The sequence below is a fragment of the Odocoileus virginianus genome, chromosome 27, assembly GCF_023699985.2.
Source record: "Odocoileus virginianus isolate 20LAN1187 ecotype Illinois chromosome 27, Ovbor_1.2, whole genome shotgun sequence".
NCBI lineage: Eukaryota > Metazoa > Chordata > Mammalia > Artiodactyla > Cervidae > Odocoileus > Odocoileus virginianus.
Window position 1 is genome coordinate 23,228,540 of NC_069700.1, and position 21,919 is coordinate 23,250,458.

General features: G+C 36.8%; 1 protein-coding gene across 1 annotated transcript in view; it reads right to left on the reverse strand.

Moving 5' to 3' along the window:
* Positions 1 to 21,919, reverse strand: part of CD2AP (CD2 associated protein) — an 86,455-nt gene that overhangs the window by 55,408 nt on the left and 9,128 nt on the right. Inside the window, exon 2 of the mRNA XM_020912295.2 lies at positions 1,782 to 1,942. Coding sequence (XP_020767954.2) covers positions 1,782 to 1,942 — 161 coding nt within the window. The remainder of the gene's footprint in view (positions 1 to 1,781; positions 1,943 to 21,919) is intronic.

Genomic DNA, 21,919 nt, shown 5'->3' on the forward strand with positions numbered 1-21,919 from the left:
CACCCTGTGGTTCATTTTAATCCCAGATTAAGCTTCCCTCCATCTCCGAGCAAACACAAACAGCATCCTTTACTAGCAAGCAGTTCATTAAACGCAAGTTCTACAATTAGCTGTACTGTAAGAGGACAGGAAAATATATTTTAAGATGGGAGTCCCATGACAGGTCATCTCCACTACTATGACCACATGTCCGCACCGGGACTACCTATCAGCACACAATTAAAAAGAGAACCATATTAATACTTCTTACCAAGTTCTTTTTTTTTTTAACCACTGTTCTATCACTGCAATATATTTTTCCTGAAAAGCCACTTTCCACCCTTACCTCCCAAAAAAGAGAGAGAGAATGTTGCAGCTTAGTACATACAGACTACAGACTAAAGACAGGCCATTTTAAAAGGAAGAAAACAAAGATATTATGTGATTTTCCTTATATCATTCTACCCACAAAGGTAGGCTTAATTTGACTGTATTTAAATGCAGTTATTCTACTTCAATTTTGACAGCATCTGCTTTACACTCCATTTTAGATTAGAAGAAAGTCAATTTGTAAAGTAAAAAATAAACAAAAGAGCTCAATTCCTACTACAGCTTTTCTCAGGTCTTTCAAGGGGTAAAATGTAGTTAGTTCACCTTCTCTAAAACCAATTAACAAAGTATGCGTTCATACTAAGTAAAACCACAGCTGAGCAAATATTTACTAAGAATTCACACTGCACAGACATTCTAACAACTACTCTGCAAGCTGGACAAACCAATTGAGAGATAGACTCGAGCCTTCCCAGAAAAGCTCACAGCCACAAATTCGTAAGAAGAGGGATGTGGCTGAATGTAAGAAAACTAATCTAGGAAATAAAGACAACTATAGTAGTGTTAGTTGCTCACTCGTGTCTGACTCTTTGCAACCCCACGATCTATCCACGGAATTCTCCAGGCAAGAATACTGGTGTGGGTTGCCATTCCCTTCTCCAGGGGATCTTCCCAACCCAGGAATTGAACCGGGGTCTCCTGCATTGCAGGCAGATTCTTTACTGTCTGAGATACCAGGGAAGCTCTGGGTTAAGACTATTATAAATGGCATGTAAATATACAGATATCTTTTACTTTTTTTTCACTCCTCTAAACTTCTGAGAACTTTTTTAGTTTGTAATGTATTTAAAAATCTTGATTGTTTTCTGGCAGAAGTGACTAAAACATTATTTAAAAGAGAATGTTTGGTGATAGTTGAAGAGTATCTGTTAACTGCTGCAATGCTGAAACTTAAAAAAAAGAATACAAGATTCTCAAAGGGGCTAGAAAAGCAACAAAACCAGTAAGTATTTTTACTCATACTTGAGTAAAGAGGCAACTATCTCAGATTTCAGTTCAGATTATGTTTTATTAGCGATCCAACCTTGAGTAAACACCATTTAACCTCTCAACCTACATGTCACTGATTTACAATGGGGCTATCGTCAGACCTACTTCCTCCACAAGACTTTCAGGCTTAAATGGAAATGTAGATAGCAAAACTCTTTGCAAATTACAAAGCACTACCTAAATCACAGGTAGACAGGTACACGTATACACACACACACACACATACACACAGGAGTTTTATAATCCCCCAGGACACCAGGCAACAATAACATTCATTACAGTGATACCTGAGTCTCCAGTTTTTTAAATTCCTCAGACTAAAAATTTATCTAAAATATTTTAGTGTTAAAAATATGTGTATGCATTTTGTCAAGATTAAATCCTATGAAGCAACAGCCAGGAATGTAACTGAGCGTGCTTACCTTAACAAAATTGTCAGGGAACATTCCTCTCCTCCCGTTTAGCTCTCCTTCCAGCCATCCTTCCTCCTGTAGTTTTCTCACATTCCTGATGATTTCCCCAACTCGAATAGTTAACTCATCATCATGTATAGCATCATAGTCATACTCCACAATATAGTCAACTAAGGGAAAAAAAAAACAAACATCTGAAAAATTTAACTCATGAAATACTAATCATATTAATAAACTTAAAACTAAGTAACCTATTTAGCAATGATAATATAACAAAGATACCATCAAAGCTTACCTCAGTTTTTAAAATTTGGCTACATCAGCAAATTTCAGCAAACTTCTTTTTTGCCTAAGTATAATGCACAGTACCAGTGTTAAGGAGAAACCTCAACACAACATACGATGGACCTCATCGGTTATTCTGCCAGTCAGCTACACATCCTTTGTGACAAACTCTAAGGTGGTCCCCACGACACCCATCTCTTGATATTCATGTCCTTGTGTAATTCTCTCTCCTTCAGTGTGAACGTGACCTATGACTGACTTCTAATCAACAGAATATGACAAAGATGACGGATTGTACGTGATGACATAAGGCTGTAATATCCTTTGCTAGGAAACTCTGTCACTTCCTGGCTTTGAAGATGCAAGTTGTTTTGTTGAGCTGGCCCATGGAGAGGGCCACACGCAAGGAACTGAGGAAGTCTCATCTCTGGATGAGAGCCCACAAACAACTGAGGCCCTCAGTCCAGCAGCCCACAGGGAACTGAGTGATGCCGACAGCCTCGGGAGCCTGGAAGCAGTTCCTTCCCCAGCTGAGAAGCCAGCCATCATCAACACACTGATTGCTGCCCTGCAGAGGAGGCAGCCATGCCTGGACCGAAGAGACACAAAACCCTGAGATGATAAATGTGACTGTTTTTATCTGCTAAGTTAGTGGCAATATTTTTCACAGAATCCTAGAAAAGGAATACACCCTGAAATGAAGGTTGTTAAGGATTTCAAGGTTATAGGCCAGCACATAAGCACACTATTAACATTTTAACTAGTCATACCTCCATTCATCTTTTCTTCCTCCTATAAGAATGATTAAGGAAAAAGAACACATATACACAACTACACCAAAAAAGGAAAAAGAAAAAGGAAAGGGAGTATGGGCAGACCCTGCTGGCTACCAAACAAACGGCCATCTCCACACCGACTCCTCCTCCTCCTTCCTTTCTCACTGAATCCTGATTTTCTTCAGGTATTTTGGGACCTTTTACAAGTGAAGCTTCTCTCACACTCAGAGGGTTAAACTATTCTAGACCAGTACGTTTCAAATACTAACATGCAATCAGGTCATCTTGTTGACCTTGGGAATCTCGCTTAAGCGCAGACTGAGCAGGTCCCAGGACACCTAACACTTCTGGTCAAGGAGACAAAGGTCTAAAGAGAACTGATTTATAGCGGGGGCTTCCCAGGTGGTTCAGTGGTAAAGGATCCACCTGCCAATGCAGGAGATGCAGGGGACTCAGGGGATGCAGGTTCAATCCCTGGGTCAGAAGATTCCCTAGAGAAGGAAAGAGCAACCCACACCAGTATTCTTCCCTGGGAAGCCCCATGGACAGAGGAGCCTGGTGGGCTAAAGTCCATGGGGCTGCAAAGTGTTGGACATGACTGAGCATGCACACAGATCAGACACAGATCTACGGTAATCTCATTCATATTCTCTCTCTTTCTCTCACAAACACACACACACACACAGACTGGTTTTCAAATACACGTGTGATGGATCGACTCAGACCAATACAATGTAAGTAGGGGTTCTTGAAAGGTTTTATTTGACCTTATAAACAAAACACAAGGAAAGAGTATCCTCCTACAGACTTTGGATATTCTTCATTGAGAATGTAATGGCCAAAACTGCTACAACTAAATGAGACAAGAAAAACAGCAGATATGCTTAGAATACAAGAAAATAAAGATGAAAGTAACCTGGATGTTTACTAGATTGATCCAACTGCTAAGCTAACCAGTCCTATAACTTTTAGATTTCTTGTTATGGGAGCTGTTTTTTTCTTAACTTTTAAGTAAATTCTAGACGAGATTTGTATTTGCAGCTGAAAACATACCAATCTGAGAAGGGAATTAGCAAGAAACTTAAAATTCCTGAAAATGGATCCATAACTGATAAAGCCAGAGCTCAGAAAACTTAAGGAAACTATAACTTAGACATCAAACTGCTCTGCAGAACCCCAGAAAGGCCAGAAATTAAGAAAAGGAGCACTCATGGGAAATACAGAACTGAAAATGAGGAAATTAACATCTCATGGAAGAGCTGAGACCCATTATTAACCACAACAGTTCTGACACAACAATGTTACACTGGCAGGTATTTTTCTTCAAAGGTAAAATACTTAAGGGTTAATCTCAGACACACACACACACACACACACACACACACACACACACACACACACAGTAGTCTGGGGGAACTAGTAAAGCTACTATGGATGAGTGACGGTTTCCTAGAAAAACAACTTCTGATACCCAGAATGTAGAGGTCTCCAGAGCAATGGGTGGTTTCCAACCTACTAACTCTAAAATAAACTAAAAAAATCATACCCATATAAAGAGTTCCCAATTGGCTTTTTGCTTATCATTTACTCATAAATATGAATAGTAGACAACAGTTAACCATGAAAGATGATGATAGACTCAAAAACTACTCCTGGATGAAGCACACACCAACCTCTCCCCTTCCAGAGTAATTCAGGATTAAAGTCATTAGGCAGAGAAAAGCATAGCAGGGGAAGGGAGAGCAAGGAGGGGAAGGAGTCTGAGAAGGTGTGACACAGGGACCAAAGCGACGAGAGAGAAGGTACCCAAAGCTAGGGCAGGGGTGGCAGTGATGCCATCAGAGCAAAGCAGGGTGAGAAGGGTGTCCATCTGTGGCGGTTCCCCGAGTGCACCTATCACAACTCGAAGGTGGGGGGAGGAAGGCATCCCTGCAGAGGCGACGTGATACGGTATGCCAATACCCGATCACAGCGGTGAGGGCTTCCAAGCTGATGGGCAGCTTGGTGAGGAATATCCAAAGCCACACTGTACTGGGGGTGGGGCCAGACCACCACGCAGAGGAGAGGTAACCTAGAGGGAGCTTGGAGGTCACCCAGAACAGGTCTAACAGCCCGTGCAGGAGAAGAGGGTATCCATATACGCGTGGGGATGACTGGTTACATCTAGGGGAACTGATCAAATAAGAAAATAAGTTAAGGACAATGGAAGCCAAGTTTCTCTATGAAAGGAAGGGCGTAACAGACATAACGGGAAAAGACGTCACTTAATCCTATGATATTAAATGGGAATGAAAGTATCACCATGAACTCACGGTTTTCAATACACAGACATTCACATATACATAAAACACAAATGTACCACACATGCATACAAGCTCTATCCACTGAAAGGGCCTGAAACCACCACCTCTCAATGAGCAAACCTAATGCTAAGATCTTATAAAAACCACTTTCTACTGAAAGGAACCAGGAATCCTTGGGAAGATATGCAATTCCAGGGCTTAGGCAGGAAAAGTACAAGATAAACCTGGAACTGGTGTTGTGCTAGAAAGCAAGGAAGTTCTCAAAGAAAGATAAACTGATGTCCAAGGACACAGAGAAGTAATATCGGAACAGATCCTACTGGCCAAGTCAAGACAATCTGAGCATCAAAATCAATGATGAAAAAACTAAACTAAAATAAATGATAGTGTAACAATATACCCCACTGAATAAAGCAAAAAAAACCATGAGTCCACACACATATAAATAAATGTTAATTTCTTACATTTTATAATTGAAGTGTGATTAAGTAGAAGATCCTGATCTGTAGAAAACACTAAAATTTTCCAGAGAAAAGCATCAGTCAGGAAAAAATTCTTTGTATTGTACTTTAAACATTTCTACAACTAAATGTCTAAAAATTTTAAAAGATTTAAACATGCACAAATTTTTACCCTCAAGAGATGTAATAAAGTTCCTAAAATCAGAACAGAATGTTATGAAAAAAGAAACATGAAAATAAAAAGCATTTGGAAATGTATCTTCTAACAAGTTTTATTAATTTATTTTTGCAAAGGTAGAGAGAAACAAAACCAAGAAAATTTTATCAAAACAGGTAAAGAGACATAAAGAAAATATAAAAGAACAGACAAGACACAGATGAAATTCAACATCCAAATAACAGTTCTAGGGAAAAAAAAGAGAAAAGACAATGAAATAATAGAAGAAAATATTCCAAAGCTATAGGAAACAAATCTTCAAGTAGAAAGAGGTCTATGAGAGTCCAGTACAATAAAAAAATTAAAAAGTGACTACTTGGGGGTGGCGGGGGTGAACTCAGAGATTGGAACTGACATACTACACTACTGATACTATATACAGACAGACAGCTAATGAAAACCTACTGCACAGCTCAGGGGACCCTACCCAACGCTCTGCTGTGTTGTGTTTAGTTGTTCAGTCATGTCTGACTCTTTGCAAACCCATGGGCTATAGCCCGCCAGGTTCCTCTGTCCATGGAATTCTCCAAGCAAGAATACTGGAGTGGGTTGCCATGCCCTCCTCCAGGGGATCTTCCTGACCCAGGGATCGACCCAATGCTCTATGGTAACATAAGTAAGAAGGAAATCCAAAAAAGAGAGGCTATGTGTGCATACACACAGCTGATTCACTTTGCTGTATGGCAGAAACCAACACAACACTGTAAATAACTATAATCCAATTTAAAATTAATGCAAACAACATATCCGAGAAATTTCTGAGAAGAAATAAAAAGTTCACACACAAAAGAATGAAAATCATATTTATTAGGAGACTTCTCACTGGCAACACCAGATTCCAAAAGAAGAAAATAAAAAGGCAAAGCCACTTATGTACTGAAGAAAAATGTATCCCATACTCAAGATATAACATTTTCAGACAGACAAGGACAAAGAAAATTAATTCTTACATACGCAACTTGGCCACCTGATGCAAAGAGCCGCCAACTCAATGGAAAAGACCAATGTTGGGAAAGAGACGGCAAGAGGAGAACAGGGCGGCAGAGGATGAGACGGTCAGAGAGCATCACTGACTCAACGGACACGAACTTGAGCGAACTCCAGGAGACAGAGGAGGGCAGGGAGGCTGGCAGGCTCTAACCGCAGGGTCGAAAAGGGTCAGACCCGACTCAGCAACTGAACAACAATACACAGGATATTACATGACATTATCCAACAAAATAAAAACTAAGAGAAGATACAAAATTCAAGAAATAGTGAAGCCAGTCTTAGAGTAAGAAAAGTTCAAAGACAGTAATTGTGCAACAGATCTAAGGAACAGTCTAGATTAAGCAGGAGACGGAAAGTTCTAGGAAGTATTTGGGGGCAAAAAAGAAGTGAGAGTCAGACTGTAAAACTGTATACTATCCTTAAGAATCTGGAATTCAAAGAGACAATAAAACTATAACGAGAAGAAAAACTAAAGAGTAGAACCTTCTGAAAAGGCAAAGAGCTACACAGTGTTGAAAGTATAATCATATAAGTTGGCTGAAAAATAAAAATATTTACATGGTCATAATAACAGAGACTAGTTATTAATTTTAACATTGAAAATCAATCTATAACAAAACAAAAAGACTATATTAACGGTTACAAATATAACAAGATGTAAATATTTACAAGCCTTCACAGTATAGGAAAAAGTAAATATTGGCGAGGTTGATAAAGAGAAGGGTACATCTTCATCACACAAACTTCTCTAAGTCCAGAAATAATGCGTTAGGTGCTGAAAAAGAAATAAAGGTATAACTGTAAAACTCAGAATTCAGAAAGGTATCCAAGAGAGAAATAAAACTGTATCGGGATAAACAAGAGAAGTGAGATTACAAGTAAGCTAAATCTTTACCTATCATATCAGAACCTTCAAAAACACAAGTATCCAATCAGAAACAGCTACATAAACTTGTTACTTAGAAATACAAAAGCCAAAAACTCAAAACTGAAAGATTAGATAGTTCTAAGTTGTTTCCGTCTGGAGAAAGAGAACAGAGGAAGAGAACAGTAAGGCAAGGAAATACTGTTTTTTTCATTGCTGTTTAGTCGATAAGTCATATCCAACTCTTGGTGACCCTGTAAACTGTAGCATGCCAGGCTCCTCTGTTTTTATAGCATGTGCAGGTATTACTTGCATAAGATTTTTTTTTTAAGAAAGTACTAAGTATTAAAAGTGGCTTGTCCAATATTATTGTAAAGAAACTCATGACTCTATGTTTCATAATTTAGAAGTTTACTGAGTCAAAGATAATTTATTTCTCCTAAAGAAAACACCATATGGTAAATAAGGTTAAATTCTTGCACTTTTATTTTAATGTCTGGCCACACCATGCAGCAGCATGTGGGATCTCAGTTCCCCAACTAGGGGCTGAAGCCATGGGTTCATTGGGAGCACAGAGTCTTAACCACTGGACTGCCAGGAAGTCCCTCTTGCCCTTTTAAACATTTTTAATTAGGCTTGTATATCATTCTAGATAACAAAGGTTATAAAACAAAGGTACTGTAACTACTTATTTTTGTAAAAAGGGAAGAAACAAACATGCACAGAAAAATATGAAGAGTTACATTCCAAAATGTTAACAGATGCCTGAAAGGATCTAAGATGCTGTTTATTATCTCTTTTTAATATAATATTTCACCTTTAGTAAAGAATTAAAAAAGTGGGGAAATAGATTGGGATTTGGGGCTTGACACATACTCATTGTTCTACTTAAAACAGATAATCAATGAGCACCTACTGTGTAACAGCAGGAAACTCTGCTTGGTATTCTGTAGCAAAACTAAATGGGAAAAGAATCTGAAAAAGAATAGAATCATGTAGATGTATAACTGAATCATTTTGCTGTTCACCTGAAACTAAAACATTGTTAATCAATTATATTCCAATAAAAAAAATTAATCTCACCCAAAAGAGAGGATAGGATTTGGCCTCATGCTGACCTCTAGGAAGAGATTTTTATTAATTGGGGGATTCTGAAGTTGCTCGGGCACCTTTGTTACCTGAAGACTTTACCAAACAATGTCATGTTGGGGCTTCAAACCCTGCTGCAGCTGTTCTACCTCTGGAAGGGCTAGACATTAAAAAGGTCAGTTACCTGGGCAGTCAACTACATCTTTTCAATAAAACTCTGGACACTAAGACTCAAGTGAGTTTCCCTAGTTGGCAATATTCTTCATGTTGTCATACATCCTCACCAGGACTTAATGGCTTCCATGACATTAAAGAGACTGACATCATATCTGGTACCTTCCTGAAATCTGCCCCAGGCTTCTGTCCCCTTGGCCAACCTTAATCTGTGTCCTTGTACAATCCCCAAGAGTACCATCCCCAATACCACCCCCATACCATTGGGGATAGAATACCATCCCCAAGAGTGTAACAGCTTTCAGTGAATTCTGCAAGCCCTTCCAACCAACTGTCAAATGTGAGGGCAGTTGTGGGAATCCCCAAAGTCTGCAGCTGTCATAAGAGAGCATTCTTAGAAACAGTAACCCATACTTCAGGAATTTTCTACAGTAAACTACACTAGTTGGGTAAAAACAAGTTACTAGAAACACTGATGCTCACTGGACAGTATGTAACAAAGATACTTGCAGAAAAGCTAAAACAGTTTAAATAAAATCTCATTTAATTCACAAGTCTGCTATACCAAGAATCAGCATCCTCCATATTGTAGAAACTCAAAACATTCATTATTTTAAATTTCAAATTAAACAAAACTCTTTCACCACTTAAAACAATTCTATTTGACTGACTAAATTTATTTCTTCACTTTAAATGGTTGCTTAAAGTGACGAAATACATGTTGACTAAAAACATTTGGAAGGAAAAAAATAAAAGGAAGAGGACATGCACATCCTGAAAAACACTCCAGGATTATAAAAGGTATACAGACCCTGTCTACCACGGATGGCTCTTCCCCTCGACCTACTCTCCTACAAAACCAATCATTTAAGATGACACTTTCTGGTTGTGGATTATTCACTGTTCCTTTCAATTGTGACTGCCACTGAAAGAGAATGCAAAACTTAAAGTACTTTGGCTATGGAACAGTTTTTAAAGTGTGAAAAAAGCTATCCAATTTAAGCAGATTTGACATTTTAGGATTTATCTGATCAGTAGGGTAATAAAGATTTTAAAACACAGCAACAAAAGACTCAAAATAAAAGAACACTAGATAATCTACACTAAATCTCACAGGATGGAATATAAAAACCCTGGATGAAATATAAAAATCACCTTCTTAGGAAGATTCAACTACTAAAAATGTAGCAATTTTATCAGATGAAATTGAAGTGAGCACTAGAAATCTACACAGTTTGAGATAGGACCCTAAATAAATGCACCCAAGCACTGTACCCCAGTTCAACGTCATGTGGATGACTCAGGAAACCTCACACCATTCAAATGGTTTAAGACAAAAGAGAAGAAACCAAAACCGTCTCTGGGAGATGCCCTATTATGTCAAGAAATACTTTTTTAAATTTACAACATCCAGACACAAGGAAATATAAGCTGGCTTGTAAAGTGAAAAAAAAAAGACTAAAATAAGTACCTAGGGAAACAAGAAATAATAGAAACATTTCAGTGAATTCCAAACACCAAAGTCATCACATACAGACTTTAAAACGATGGCATTTACCATGTTCAAAGATATAAATTATAGCTTGAAAACCTGACACAAAGCTGAATAGCACAGACGGTGAGAAAATAAACTTGGACCACAAAAGTACTCTAGAATTGAGAAAGACAATAACCAAAAGTAGGAACTCAATGGATAAGTTTTAAAGTATATTAGACAAGGCTGCAGAAAACTAGCTAAAAGGCACACAGGTAAATAGAAACTAACCAAAATTAAGCCAACAAGGACAAAATATAGAAAATAGAGATGAGAATGTAACAGAAACAGAAGATATAGTAAACCAATCTAACATATTTAACTGGCATCCCAGAGGAAGAAAATAAAAACTATCTGAAAAGTTAATAGCTATGAACTCACCAAACTGATAAAAGAGATCAAACCATAGTCAAGAAGTCTAAGCAATTCCAAATGGAATAAACAAAAAGAAACCCGCAACTCAACAAAGTAAATCTGCCAAATAGCACAGAGGAAAAAGAAAAAAAATCTCAGAAGAGACAAATTGTTAAAAGGTTACCAAGGAAGCAACACTTAAAATGGGCTTCTCAAAAAAAAAAAAAAAAAAAAAAAAAATGGGCTTCTCAAGAGCAACAATAGAAGCCAGAAAGCAGCAGTTTCATATTTCCAAAATGCAGAAAGAAAATAACTGCAAATCATAAAGTGTGAACCAGAGGGAAAAAAATCCTTCAAAACACAAGAACAGACAAGCAAAAATGGAGTGTGCCACCCTGAAAGAAACCTTGAAGATGCTCTCTGAGCACATCAGGAAAAGAGGAACACAGCCAACATCCAGAGATTCACTAAGAAAAGGAAAAGACTGGTAAACACATAAGCAGATAAACACCGAGTAAAACAAAAAACTGACTCAAAATGGACTGCAAACTTAAAACCTGAAACCATCAAACTCCTCACAGAAAACATAGGCTGTAAGCTCCCTGTCATCAGTCCTGGGGATGATTTTTTGGATATGACATCAAAAAGCAAAGGCAACAAAAGGAGAACTAAACAAAGTGGAACTACATCAAACTAAAAGCTTCTGCACAGAAACGAACTCATCAGTAACGTGAAAAGACAACCTACAGAACGGGAGAAAATATTTGCAAGTTATGTGTATTAAAAGGGATTAATAAGAACTCATACAGCTTAAAAGCAAAAACACAAAAACAAAAATCAAACAAAAAAAATCTGATTTAAAAATGAACACAGAATCGGAACATTCTTCCAAAGAAGCCATATATATAGTCAACAGACACCAGAAAAGGTACTCAACATCACTACTCATCAGAGGAATGAAAATAAAAACTTTCTGGGGATGTAATGCACAGCATAGTGACTTTATACTGCATATTTCAAAGTTGCTAAGAGAGTAAACCTTTTACAAGTTCTCATCACAAGAGAAAAAATTTTGTAACTATGTATGGTGACAGATCTTAGCTAGACTTACTGTGGTGATCATTTTTCAAAACATATAAATATCAAATCATTATGTTGTACACCTAAAATACACTGTTATATGACAGTTATACCCCAACAAAAAGCCTAAATAAGAAGCAGAAAAAGGAGGAAGAAGACTGATGAGGAAGTTTAAAATATAGGAAGATTAAAATAATAACAGCTGTATAAATCAGGAGTTAAAGTAGCCTAAGACTCTTGCATGATACAAAAGGAGAGTAAAGGCAATAATTAACATTAGATATTTAAAAGATAAACATGCATGTGATAATCACTAAAATAATACAGTATAAAAACCAGATCTCCACACCCCCTTCCCAAAAAAAAAAAAAAAAAAAAAAACAACTTGGCTCGCGATTTCAGTTCCAACACAAAAGCAGCTCAAAACTGTCACACTCACCCTTACAACAAGAAAAAATTTAAACAAGCTGAACAATCAATGACTTTTCTTGGACCCGTCAGAGAAGTGAGGACACGGTGCAAACCACCATCTCAAGATACAGAGACACGGGCAGATCCAGAGTCACAGTTAAGATTACAAGACCATCCCAAGTAGAAACCACTCGAGTCATCAGTTGGTATGAACACAGTATCAGGTTCCCAGGGCTGTCATAAAAACGAGCACAAACTAGATGACTTCAAACAATAGAACTTTTAAATTTCATTCATGGTTACAGCTTTGATGGCCAGAATACAAAATCAAGGTATCACCAGGGTTGGATCTTTCTGAAGACTGATGAAGAACTGCTCCAAGCTTCTCTCTTGGCTTTTAGGGGCTGCCAGCAATCTCTGGCATTTCTTGGCTGGCATAATTCCAATCTCCGTTTCCATGGCCCTCCCCTTCTGTGTCTCTGTCTCAAATCTCCTTCTCCTTACTCTTAACAAGGATACCAGTCACTGGATTTATGGCCAACCCTAAATCTAGGATATCATCTTAAGATCCATAGTTACATTTACAAAAACTATACTTCCAAATAGACGTAACATTTCGGGGCCAAAAAGTCAATCTACTACAAAAATTTAAAACACAAACTTCAATGAATTTCTGGAGGCTGAGTGCGGATCAGCCTAAGAGCAGAAAACTCCTGGGGACGACAGTATCAGCAGGCCCCCATCTTTTATGGGTTTTACTTCCAGGAACCCCATCAGTGAACAGTCTATAAAGATCTCCTTGTGGTTCTGGCAAGAAGGAAAGGAAAAGCAGTCACTGTGAAATAACCACTAACGCAAACAAAGACCTGCTCTCCAGGAAAAAGACTTCACCAGGTCCTGATTCCACCACTGGAAAGGGTTGTAAGGGCATTTCTCTGATTCCAGTCCCCTCTTACCTTTTGGTCTCACAGGCAGAAGTGGGGAGAAAACAAAGACATCACAGACCCAGGACAAAGACCCACTAAAAGTTTAAGGTTTGATTTTAAGGTTATAGGATGCTTCCTCTCCCAGCACCTTACAACTACATTGATGGGGCTCCATTACAACAAGAGCTAATCACCACTGAAAGAGTTTACATGATGCAGATTCTACCTGAGAAGGAGTGTTAGGGAAAGCCAAGAGGGAGACACAAACAAGGACACTAAAGGAATCTGATGCCTCTGGCACCTACAGGTAGAATGAATGTTAAAGAGCACACTCCTTGACAGATTACTATCAGACCTCACACAAAAGACCTATTAATCTCAGCTCCTTTTATCTAATACAGCATGTCCAACTTTCAACAAAAAATTACACATCATTCACTTAGAAGGCAAAAAAAAACACAAAGACAAAGACAGAGTCAAAGCCAGACTCAAGTATAACAAGTTTTTTGAAATCAGAGAATTTTAAATATGTTAAGGGTGATAATGAAGAAAAAAAAAAAAAAGAAGGTAAGCAAAGATGAGTAAGGTAAGCAGATAAAGACCCTAAGATAAGCAAACAAAAGGAAATGCTAGAAATCAAAAAACACTGTAATAGAAATAAAGGATGCCACTGGTGGGTTCATCTACCAACTAGACACCAACAAGAACCGAGTGTCAAGATGCTTGAAGACAGATCAACAGAAACTTCTTGAACTAAAATACAATATTCTTTTTACAAAACAGAACATCCAAGTTCTGTTTCATCCAACAATTTCAAAAGATATAACATATGCATACCTGGAATATAAGAAAAGGAAGAACGAAGAAACAAGACAAAAGAAATAAATGAAGTAATAATGGTGGAGAAGTTTCCAAAATTAGTAACCTATGCCAATACCAAACCATACATCCAGGAAGCTCAAAGGACAAAAAGAAAGAGGAAAAGCCTACACTTAAGTATACCATATTCAAATCAAAGACAGCGAAAGCCGTAAGAAAAAAACACCTTAACAACAGAAGAACAAGAAAAAGCATCACAGCAGGCTACTCTCAGCAACACTCAAGCAAGAAAGGAGTGGAGTAAACTATTTAAAGTGTTGAAAGAAAAAAACTACCAACTTAGAATTCTATATTCAGTGAAATTATCCTTCAAAAGAAAAGGATAAAGACTTTCTCACACAAACAAAAATAACAGACCTGCCATGAAAATGTTAACAGAAGTTCTTCAAATAGAAGGAAATTATACAGGTCAAAAACTTGAATATACAAAAAAGAGTAAAGGCAAAGGAATAAGTGAAGTAAAACAAAATCTTTTATTTTTCTTATTCTTAAAAAGATTAGTTTAAATTGGTAACAGTAACAAGGTATTGGGTGATTTTTAGCATATAGATAAATGAATGACAGCAATATCATAAAGAACACAGGAGTGGGGAATACTCTGGTACCTGCATTTGACATGAAGTGGGACAGTGTTATTTAAAGGTGAACTTAGATTAGTAGTAAATATATACTGTAAACTCTAGGACAACTACACTAAGAAATTTTTTTAAGTATAAAAGGACAATAAATTTGAATAATATAAAATGTTCAACTGAAACCAGAGAAACAGAAAAACAGGGAAAAAACAATGAAATCAAAATTGGTTATTTGAAAAGATCAATAAAATTGACAAATCTCTAAGAAGAATGATTAAAGGAAAAAAAGAGAAGACCTAGATTACCAATATTAAGAATTAAAAGGAGTATCACCAGAGACTTCACATTAATTTTTAAAATAATAAAAGAAAACTATAAACAAGACACACATGAAGAATACCGCAAAGATTTAGTAGTTTGAGAGAGTCTGGATAACTATTTTTAAACTGAATCTGTAGTTAAAAGCCTTCCAAAAAAAGAAATCCCAAGAGCCAGATGGCTTCCCTGGCAAAATTTAAAGAAGAAATCTCCCAATTCTACACCATGAGATACTGCTACACATCTACTAGAATGGCTAACATAAAAAAAAATACCACAAAGACATGACGCAATTGACACTCTAATATACTGTTGGTGCCAATACAAAAAAAAAAACCAAAAGGTAAACACACTCAGGAAGAATTTGGAAGTTTCACATAAATAGACATTTACCATATGACTCCAAACTATACCTACTCTGAAGAAGCAAAACTTATGTTGACATAAAAACCTATACACAAATGGTTTTAACAACTCTGTTCTTAACTGCCACACACTAGAAAAATCCCAAATACCCTTCAATAGACAAATGGACTAAAAAAAACTGATACAGTCATCCAGTGAAATACCACTCATACAAAGTGCCTCTGCTGGTGCTGGAAATGCTCCCAAGAAACACAGTAAAGTTGTGACGCCAAAAAAAGTTGAATTATTTGACATGCACCAGACTGAGATCTACAGCTACGATTGACCACCATTTCAAGATAAACGAATCCAGGGTAAGGGCTATTATTAAATTAAAAAAAAAAAGGAAATCTGTGAAGCTGTCACTCACTGCAACTGTCCCAGTTTAGTGAAAACTCTGCACTTTTTACTTATATTGAAAATGCAACTTTTAATTCAGGATTGCTATAAGAAAGGCATACCGACAGACTCTAGTACGATTCAAGAAAAACAGCAAAGTCATTACATGAAAACTTAAAGAAGAAGGTGAAGAATGTGAAGCTGGGAGAATTTAATGCCAGCAAAGGATAGTTTGATAATTTCAGAAAGAGGTTTGGCTTTAAAAATGTCAACATAATTGGAGAAACAGCTTCTGCTGACCAAGAGACATCAGCAGAGTTCTCAGATGCAGTAAGAAAATCACTAAGGAGAAAGGATATCTGTCTGAAAAGGTTTTTACTGCAGACAAAGGTGCCCTACTCTAGGGGGAAAAAAGTCACAAAGGATATTTATTAGTTAGAAAAAAGAGAGAGAGGGAGGAAGAGAGAGAAGCGAACAGCAGGATTTAAGAGAGGAAGAGACTGGCTGACGCTACCGTTCTCTGCAAACGCAGCTGCGTTTATGGTCCCTCCTCTATAAAGCCACTAATTCCTGAGCCTTGAGGGAAAAGATCAACATCAGCTGCCAATCTCTTGGTTATAAAACAAGAAGGACTGGATGAGAATCCAATGCAGAAAAAGGACTGGTTCCACTGACACATTCCCTAAATCAGGAAGTATTTGGCCAGTGAAGAACTACTTTTCAAAGTTCATCTGTTATTGGACAATGTCCCCTGGCCATTGTTATTGAACAACGACCCCTTGAGTTCAATAATGAAGGCATTAGCTACCTATTTGCCCTCATACACAACGTCTCTAATTCAGCCTCTAGATCAGGGGGTCAAAGGACCTTTAAGGCTCATCATACATTAGGCTACAGAATAGGCTGGCAATACTTATAGAGGAGGGCCATGACAGAGAGATCAGGAAGGTCTGGAAGGATTACACCCACTGAAGATGCCACTGCTGTAATTTTTTAAAAAGCCATGAAAGCCATCAATCCTGAAACAAAAAATTCCCAGTGGAGAAAACTATGTCCAGATGTTGTACTTAACAGCATTTACAACAGAGCCAGTCAAGGAAGCCATGAAAGAGAACAGATATGGCACACACAAAAAAGTGGAGGGTGAAGGGTTTCAAGACAAGGATCTTGTAGAAATTCAAGAGCTAACAGACAATATGCAACAGGAATTAATAGGAATGCTTCCAAAGCAGACAATGAGAAAGACGACATAGAAACAGCAGTGCCAGAAAACAAACTGACATGAGATAATCTCACAGAAGGGTGCTGATTATTCAAGACAGCTTTTGACTTCTTTTATGAGGTGGATCCTTCTATGATACAGGCACTGAAACGAAACCAAGCTCTGAAAGGATTGGTAACTACAGAAATGGTTTTAGAAAAATGAAAAAGCAAAAAAAGTCAGACAAAAATTTTATCTCCGTAATGTTATACCAAGCAGGCCTGCCTCTCAGTACAATGAAGTCCTCATTAAATTACTGTTCATTTTTGTCATCTTGCAGAATAACACTGAGTTGCCTTTCATATATTTTAGCCACTTAAAACCTTTATTTGCAAGTACAACTTTCAACAATCCATATTTTTTCCAGTAAAATTAACTTAATTCATTAAAAATCAGCGTGTCAGAGCTACTTTTATATACATGTTAAAGTAGCATTCTATTTTTAGTTTTTCTCAGATAATCATACTATATTTTAAAAAAACACTAGTATCTCATTTATTAGAGCTAAGTGAACCAGATCTTTCTGAAGTCAGTAAACTCCAAAATAAATTCATTCTGGATATTTGGGTATATTTTTTTGCCAATATACGAATAGCCCTTCTAACATCTAATATTGAAAATATGTATATTTGATTGATTCCACCAAGTGATCTCAAATGGCACTAGCACATTTATGGTTAACCCATCCAGCAATCCATTTCCAAAGCATCTCAAAAGATTGAATACCTCAAAGAAGCCTATCAGGATGAGCAATGAAAAATAAACCGGAGCCACAAGAGATTACAGAACACACAAAGAGATCTGCCAATTCAACACTCTAAAAAGAGATGCTGCAGAGTTGGGTCAGACTCGGCAGTCCAGTGGGATGTGAGGACTTACGAAACTAGGCTTGTTCTTGGATATGCTATAAAGTTCCACGTCTAAAAATCTCAATGAAATGGATAAATTTCTATTTTAAAGAAAAACTAATTACTCAAGAAATGTTTATAAATCAACAGATCAAGAATCCAGGAATAAAATCAGAAAGTGGTCTTAAAAAATGACCTCAGAAAAAGTTACTTAAAAAAAAAAGTTTGTTTTAAAGGTTTTTTTCAAAACTTCTATAGAACACAAAATAAGTCTACAAAACTTCACTCTTTAAAAATAATCAGTATTTGAAATAATCTGAATGTTATTCAGACCAAAGACTGCACCCAGTAATGTACTCTCTCAAATAGATATGGTTCTAAATAAAATATCAACAAAGGGAATTCAAATGCATAATTAGATAATTGGCTATTACAACTAAGCAAGGTCTACCATGGGATAGGTTTAACCTTAGCAAATCTAATTTGTCATATAAATAGATGTAATATGAAAAACCACATGATCCACAGATTCTAAAATAAGCATTCAATAAAAATTAGCCTTTGTGTATCAGTCTTTCTGAACCTGATCCCCCTGGCCCTGGTAAAAAGTCCACAGTGTGAGGTCTTAACCTCAAGCTTTGCCCCAGAAAATATAGGTTTGGGGCTAAAACAGCAATTCAGTGTCTCTCAGGACAACTAGATTTAGAATATATAAATTCAGAACTAATTTATATTAGGGTAACGGTTCTCAACCAAGATAATTCTGTCCCATGGGGGTCACTTTGGAATGTCTGGAGACATTTTTGGTGGTTAAAACTCAGGGAATTCGACTGGCATCTACTGGGTAGAGGCTAGGGATGCTGGTAAGCACCCATCAAAACACAGGACAGCCTCTCAGCAAGTAGTTTCTGGCCCAAAATGTCAACACAAAACTGCCATAAAACTCTGTATAAGGGTAACACACTACATACAGATTTTCATCTCATACCATACCCCACAGTTCTAATTGAGTAAAAGAACTCCTCACACACGCTCAAACACACACACACTCAAACAAAAGGAAGTGGACAGGCAGGAGAGAAGAAAATGGAAGCAAATATCAAAATTATAGAGAAAGAAGAAATTTCTAAACTAAAGCAAACAAACTGAAAACTGGGAAGACTAATAATTGAAAGTATTTGTAAGAACCAAAAAGACAACTATGAAAACCTAGAATGAAAATGAAGTAAAAGAAAGTGAAGTATTTAAAAATTACACTAAACCACTCTAAGAATTTAATCTTCAAAAAAAATTTTTTATATAACAACTTGGTTACAAGAAGAAATGGGGGGAGTAGTTCTGGTGGAATATGTTTTAAACACTTAATTTAAAAATATTAATCTTTTTAAAACAATAATATCTCAAAACCAAGCTTAAAACTCTTTAAAAAATCCCTAATTTTTTAAAAGATCATGCACAAAAATATTAAAGACAGTAACAATAGAAGTTTTGACTGTTCTACACTAATAATTCCATATTTTTTTGATAATGAAATACCACCTAATGAAGAAATACCATTAACAATTCACACAAACTCCAAATAGGTTTGAGTAGTACGAGCATTCACTAGGGAATGTTTACTTTGGTTTGGATAAACACAATACAGATAAATAGCACAATGGCATCATCTAATTGGGTATGTCAAATTAACCTTATTTACATTATAACACCTACAGAATTATAGGACCTAACTTTATTTATATTATAGAAACTATTATAGTATAACCTTTACTATAGAAAAGTCAAAATATAGAAAGTTACACAAAAATGAACATAAACATACTTCCCTATAAGCTTTATTGCCAAAGAAGTAGCTGCATGATAAAAAAAAACACTTTAACAGTCCCACCTCTTATTTCCTATTTATTTTTAGTATTTTTAGTTATTTTCAGGGTTAAAATTTTTTTTTTTTTTACCATAAACCAAACATCTTTACCAGAAATTTATTTCCAGGACTATCTTCATCATAAATGGAGAAATGACAAAACTACTGTTCTACTCTATGTGACGTCATGAACTGCAGCATGACAGGCTTCCCTGTCCTTCACTATCTCCCGGAGTTTGTTCAAACTCACGTCCTTTGAATCAGTGATGCCATCCAACGTCTCATTCTCTGTCATCCCCTTCCCCTGTTGCCCTCAATCTTTCCCAGCATCAGAGTCTTATCCAATGAGTCAGCTCTTCGCATCAGGTGGCCAAAGTATTGGAGCTTCAGCTTCAGCATTAGTCCTTCCAATGAATATTCAGCGTTCATTTCCTTTAGGATTGACTGGTTTGATCTCCTTGCTATCCAACGGACTCTCAAGTCTTCTCAGCATCACAATTCAAAAGCATCAATTCCCCAGCACTCAGCCTTCTTTATGGTCCAATTCTCACATCTGTACATGACTACTGGAAAAACCATAGATTTAACTATATGGATATTTGGTAGCAAAGTGATGTCTCTGCTTTTTAATATGCTGTCTAGGTTTGTCTTAGTTTTTCTTCCAAGGAGCAAATGTCTTTTAATTTCATGGCTGCAATCACTGTCCACAGTGATTCTGGAGCCCAAGAAAGTAAAGTCTGTCACTGTTTCCATTGTTTCCCCATCTATTTGCCATGAAGTGATGGGATTGGATGCCATGATCTTAGCTTTCTGAATGCTAAGTTTTAAGCCAGCTTTTTCACTCTCCTCTTTCACCCTCATCAAGAGGCTTTTAGTTCCTCTTCACTTTCCACCATCAGAGTGGTATCATCTGCATATCTGAAGTTGTTGATATTTCTCCTGGCAACCTTCATTCTACCTTGTGATTCATCTAGTCTAGCATTTTGCGACCTTTTAACTATATGCATAATATTAGAATTTCTATAATTTACTTCCTCAAGCTTGTTAAATACAGAACTGACAATCAGCATTTCTTAGAGCAGAGATAAGTAAATGCAGCCATTCTTAAGATACCAGACACAAAGCTCACCTCTCCTTTCTGTATTTCACATAGAGTGTGAAAACTATGCAAAGTACCATATACTTTTACCACACAGTAAAAGAGAAGAAAAGAAAATGTGGTATAAAGAAGCTTTTACATAGCATTACATTCCTTTCAGTTTAGTTCAGTTCAGTGCAGTTGCTCAGTCGTGTCTGACTCTGTGACCCCATGAATCGCAACACGCCAGGCCTCCCCGTCCATCACCAACTCCCGGAGTCTACTCAACCCCATGCCCATCGAGTTGGTGATACCATCCAGCCATCTCATCCTCTGTCGTCCCCTTCTCCTCCTGCCCCCAATCCCTCCCAGTATCAGGGTCTTTTCCAATGAGTCAACTCTTCTCATGAGGTGGCCAAAGTACTGGAGTTTCAGCATCAGCATTACTAAATCAGATCAATAGGTGACAGACACCCAAAAATCAACCTGAAGCAAAGTTTAAAAACAAAACAGGATTTCAATCTCACAAAAATTAATTAAGAATTAGCCCAAAACAAATTATCATGTGCATGTGATGTCTCCTCCCAAAATAAAAAATCCTAAAAACAACAAATCTACAAAATCTATCTAAAAAGCAAGTAAGCTGGAAAATTCAATTAAATATTCCTCAGATTTTTAATCCACTATTAACTCTGAAAAAACACTAGAAATTAATTGTAAGCACATCTGAAGCCAGATTTTTTAAAATACCAACAAATTTTTATCAAGAAATTTTATAGAACTCACCCCCTCAAAAAAAAAAAATCCTATGATTCCCCTATTATTGACAGATAAATGAATAAAAGACCAAGGTGTAACACAGTTAAAATATAAGTCTTTTAAGAGAAAATAGTAACCCAAGTACATGAACAATGTGTAATATTAATTCACAATTTTTAGGTAATAAATATTTAAATTTGTTCATTTTAAAATCACATTGGGGGTTTCCATGAGAATATACACTTGTTATTTAATCACAATAAATTATCAGTTATTAAATATCTAATAAAAAACTAACTGGTAAAGGCCAAAAATGGTTTATTTACATTAACAAATGGAGAAGGAAATGGCAACCC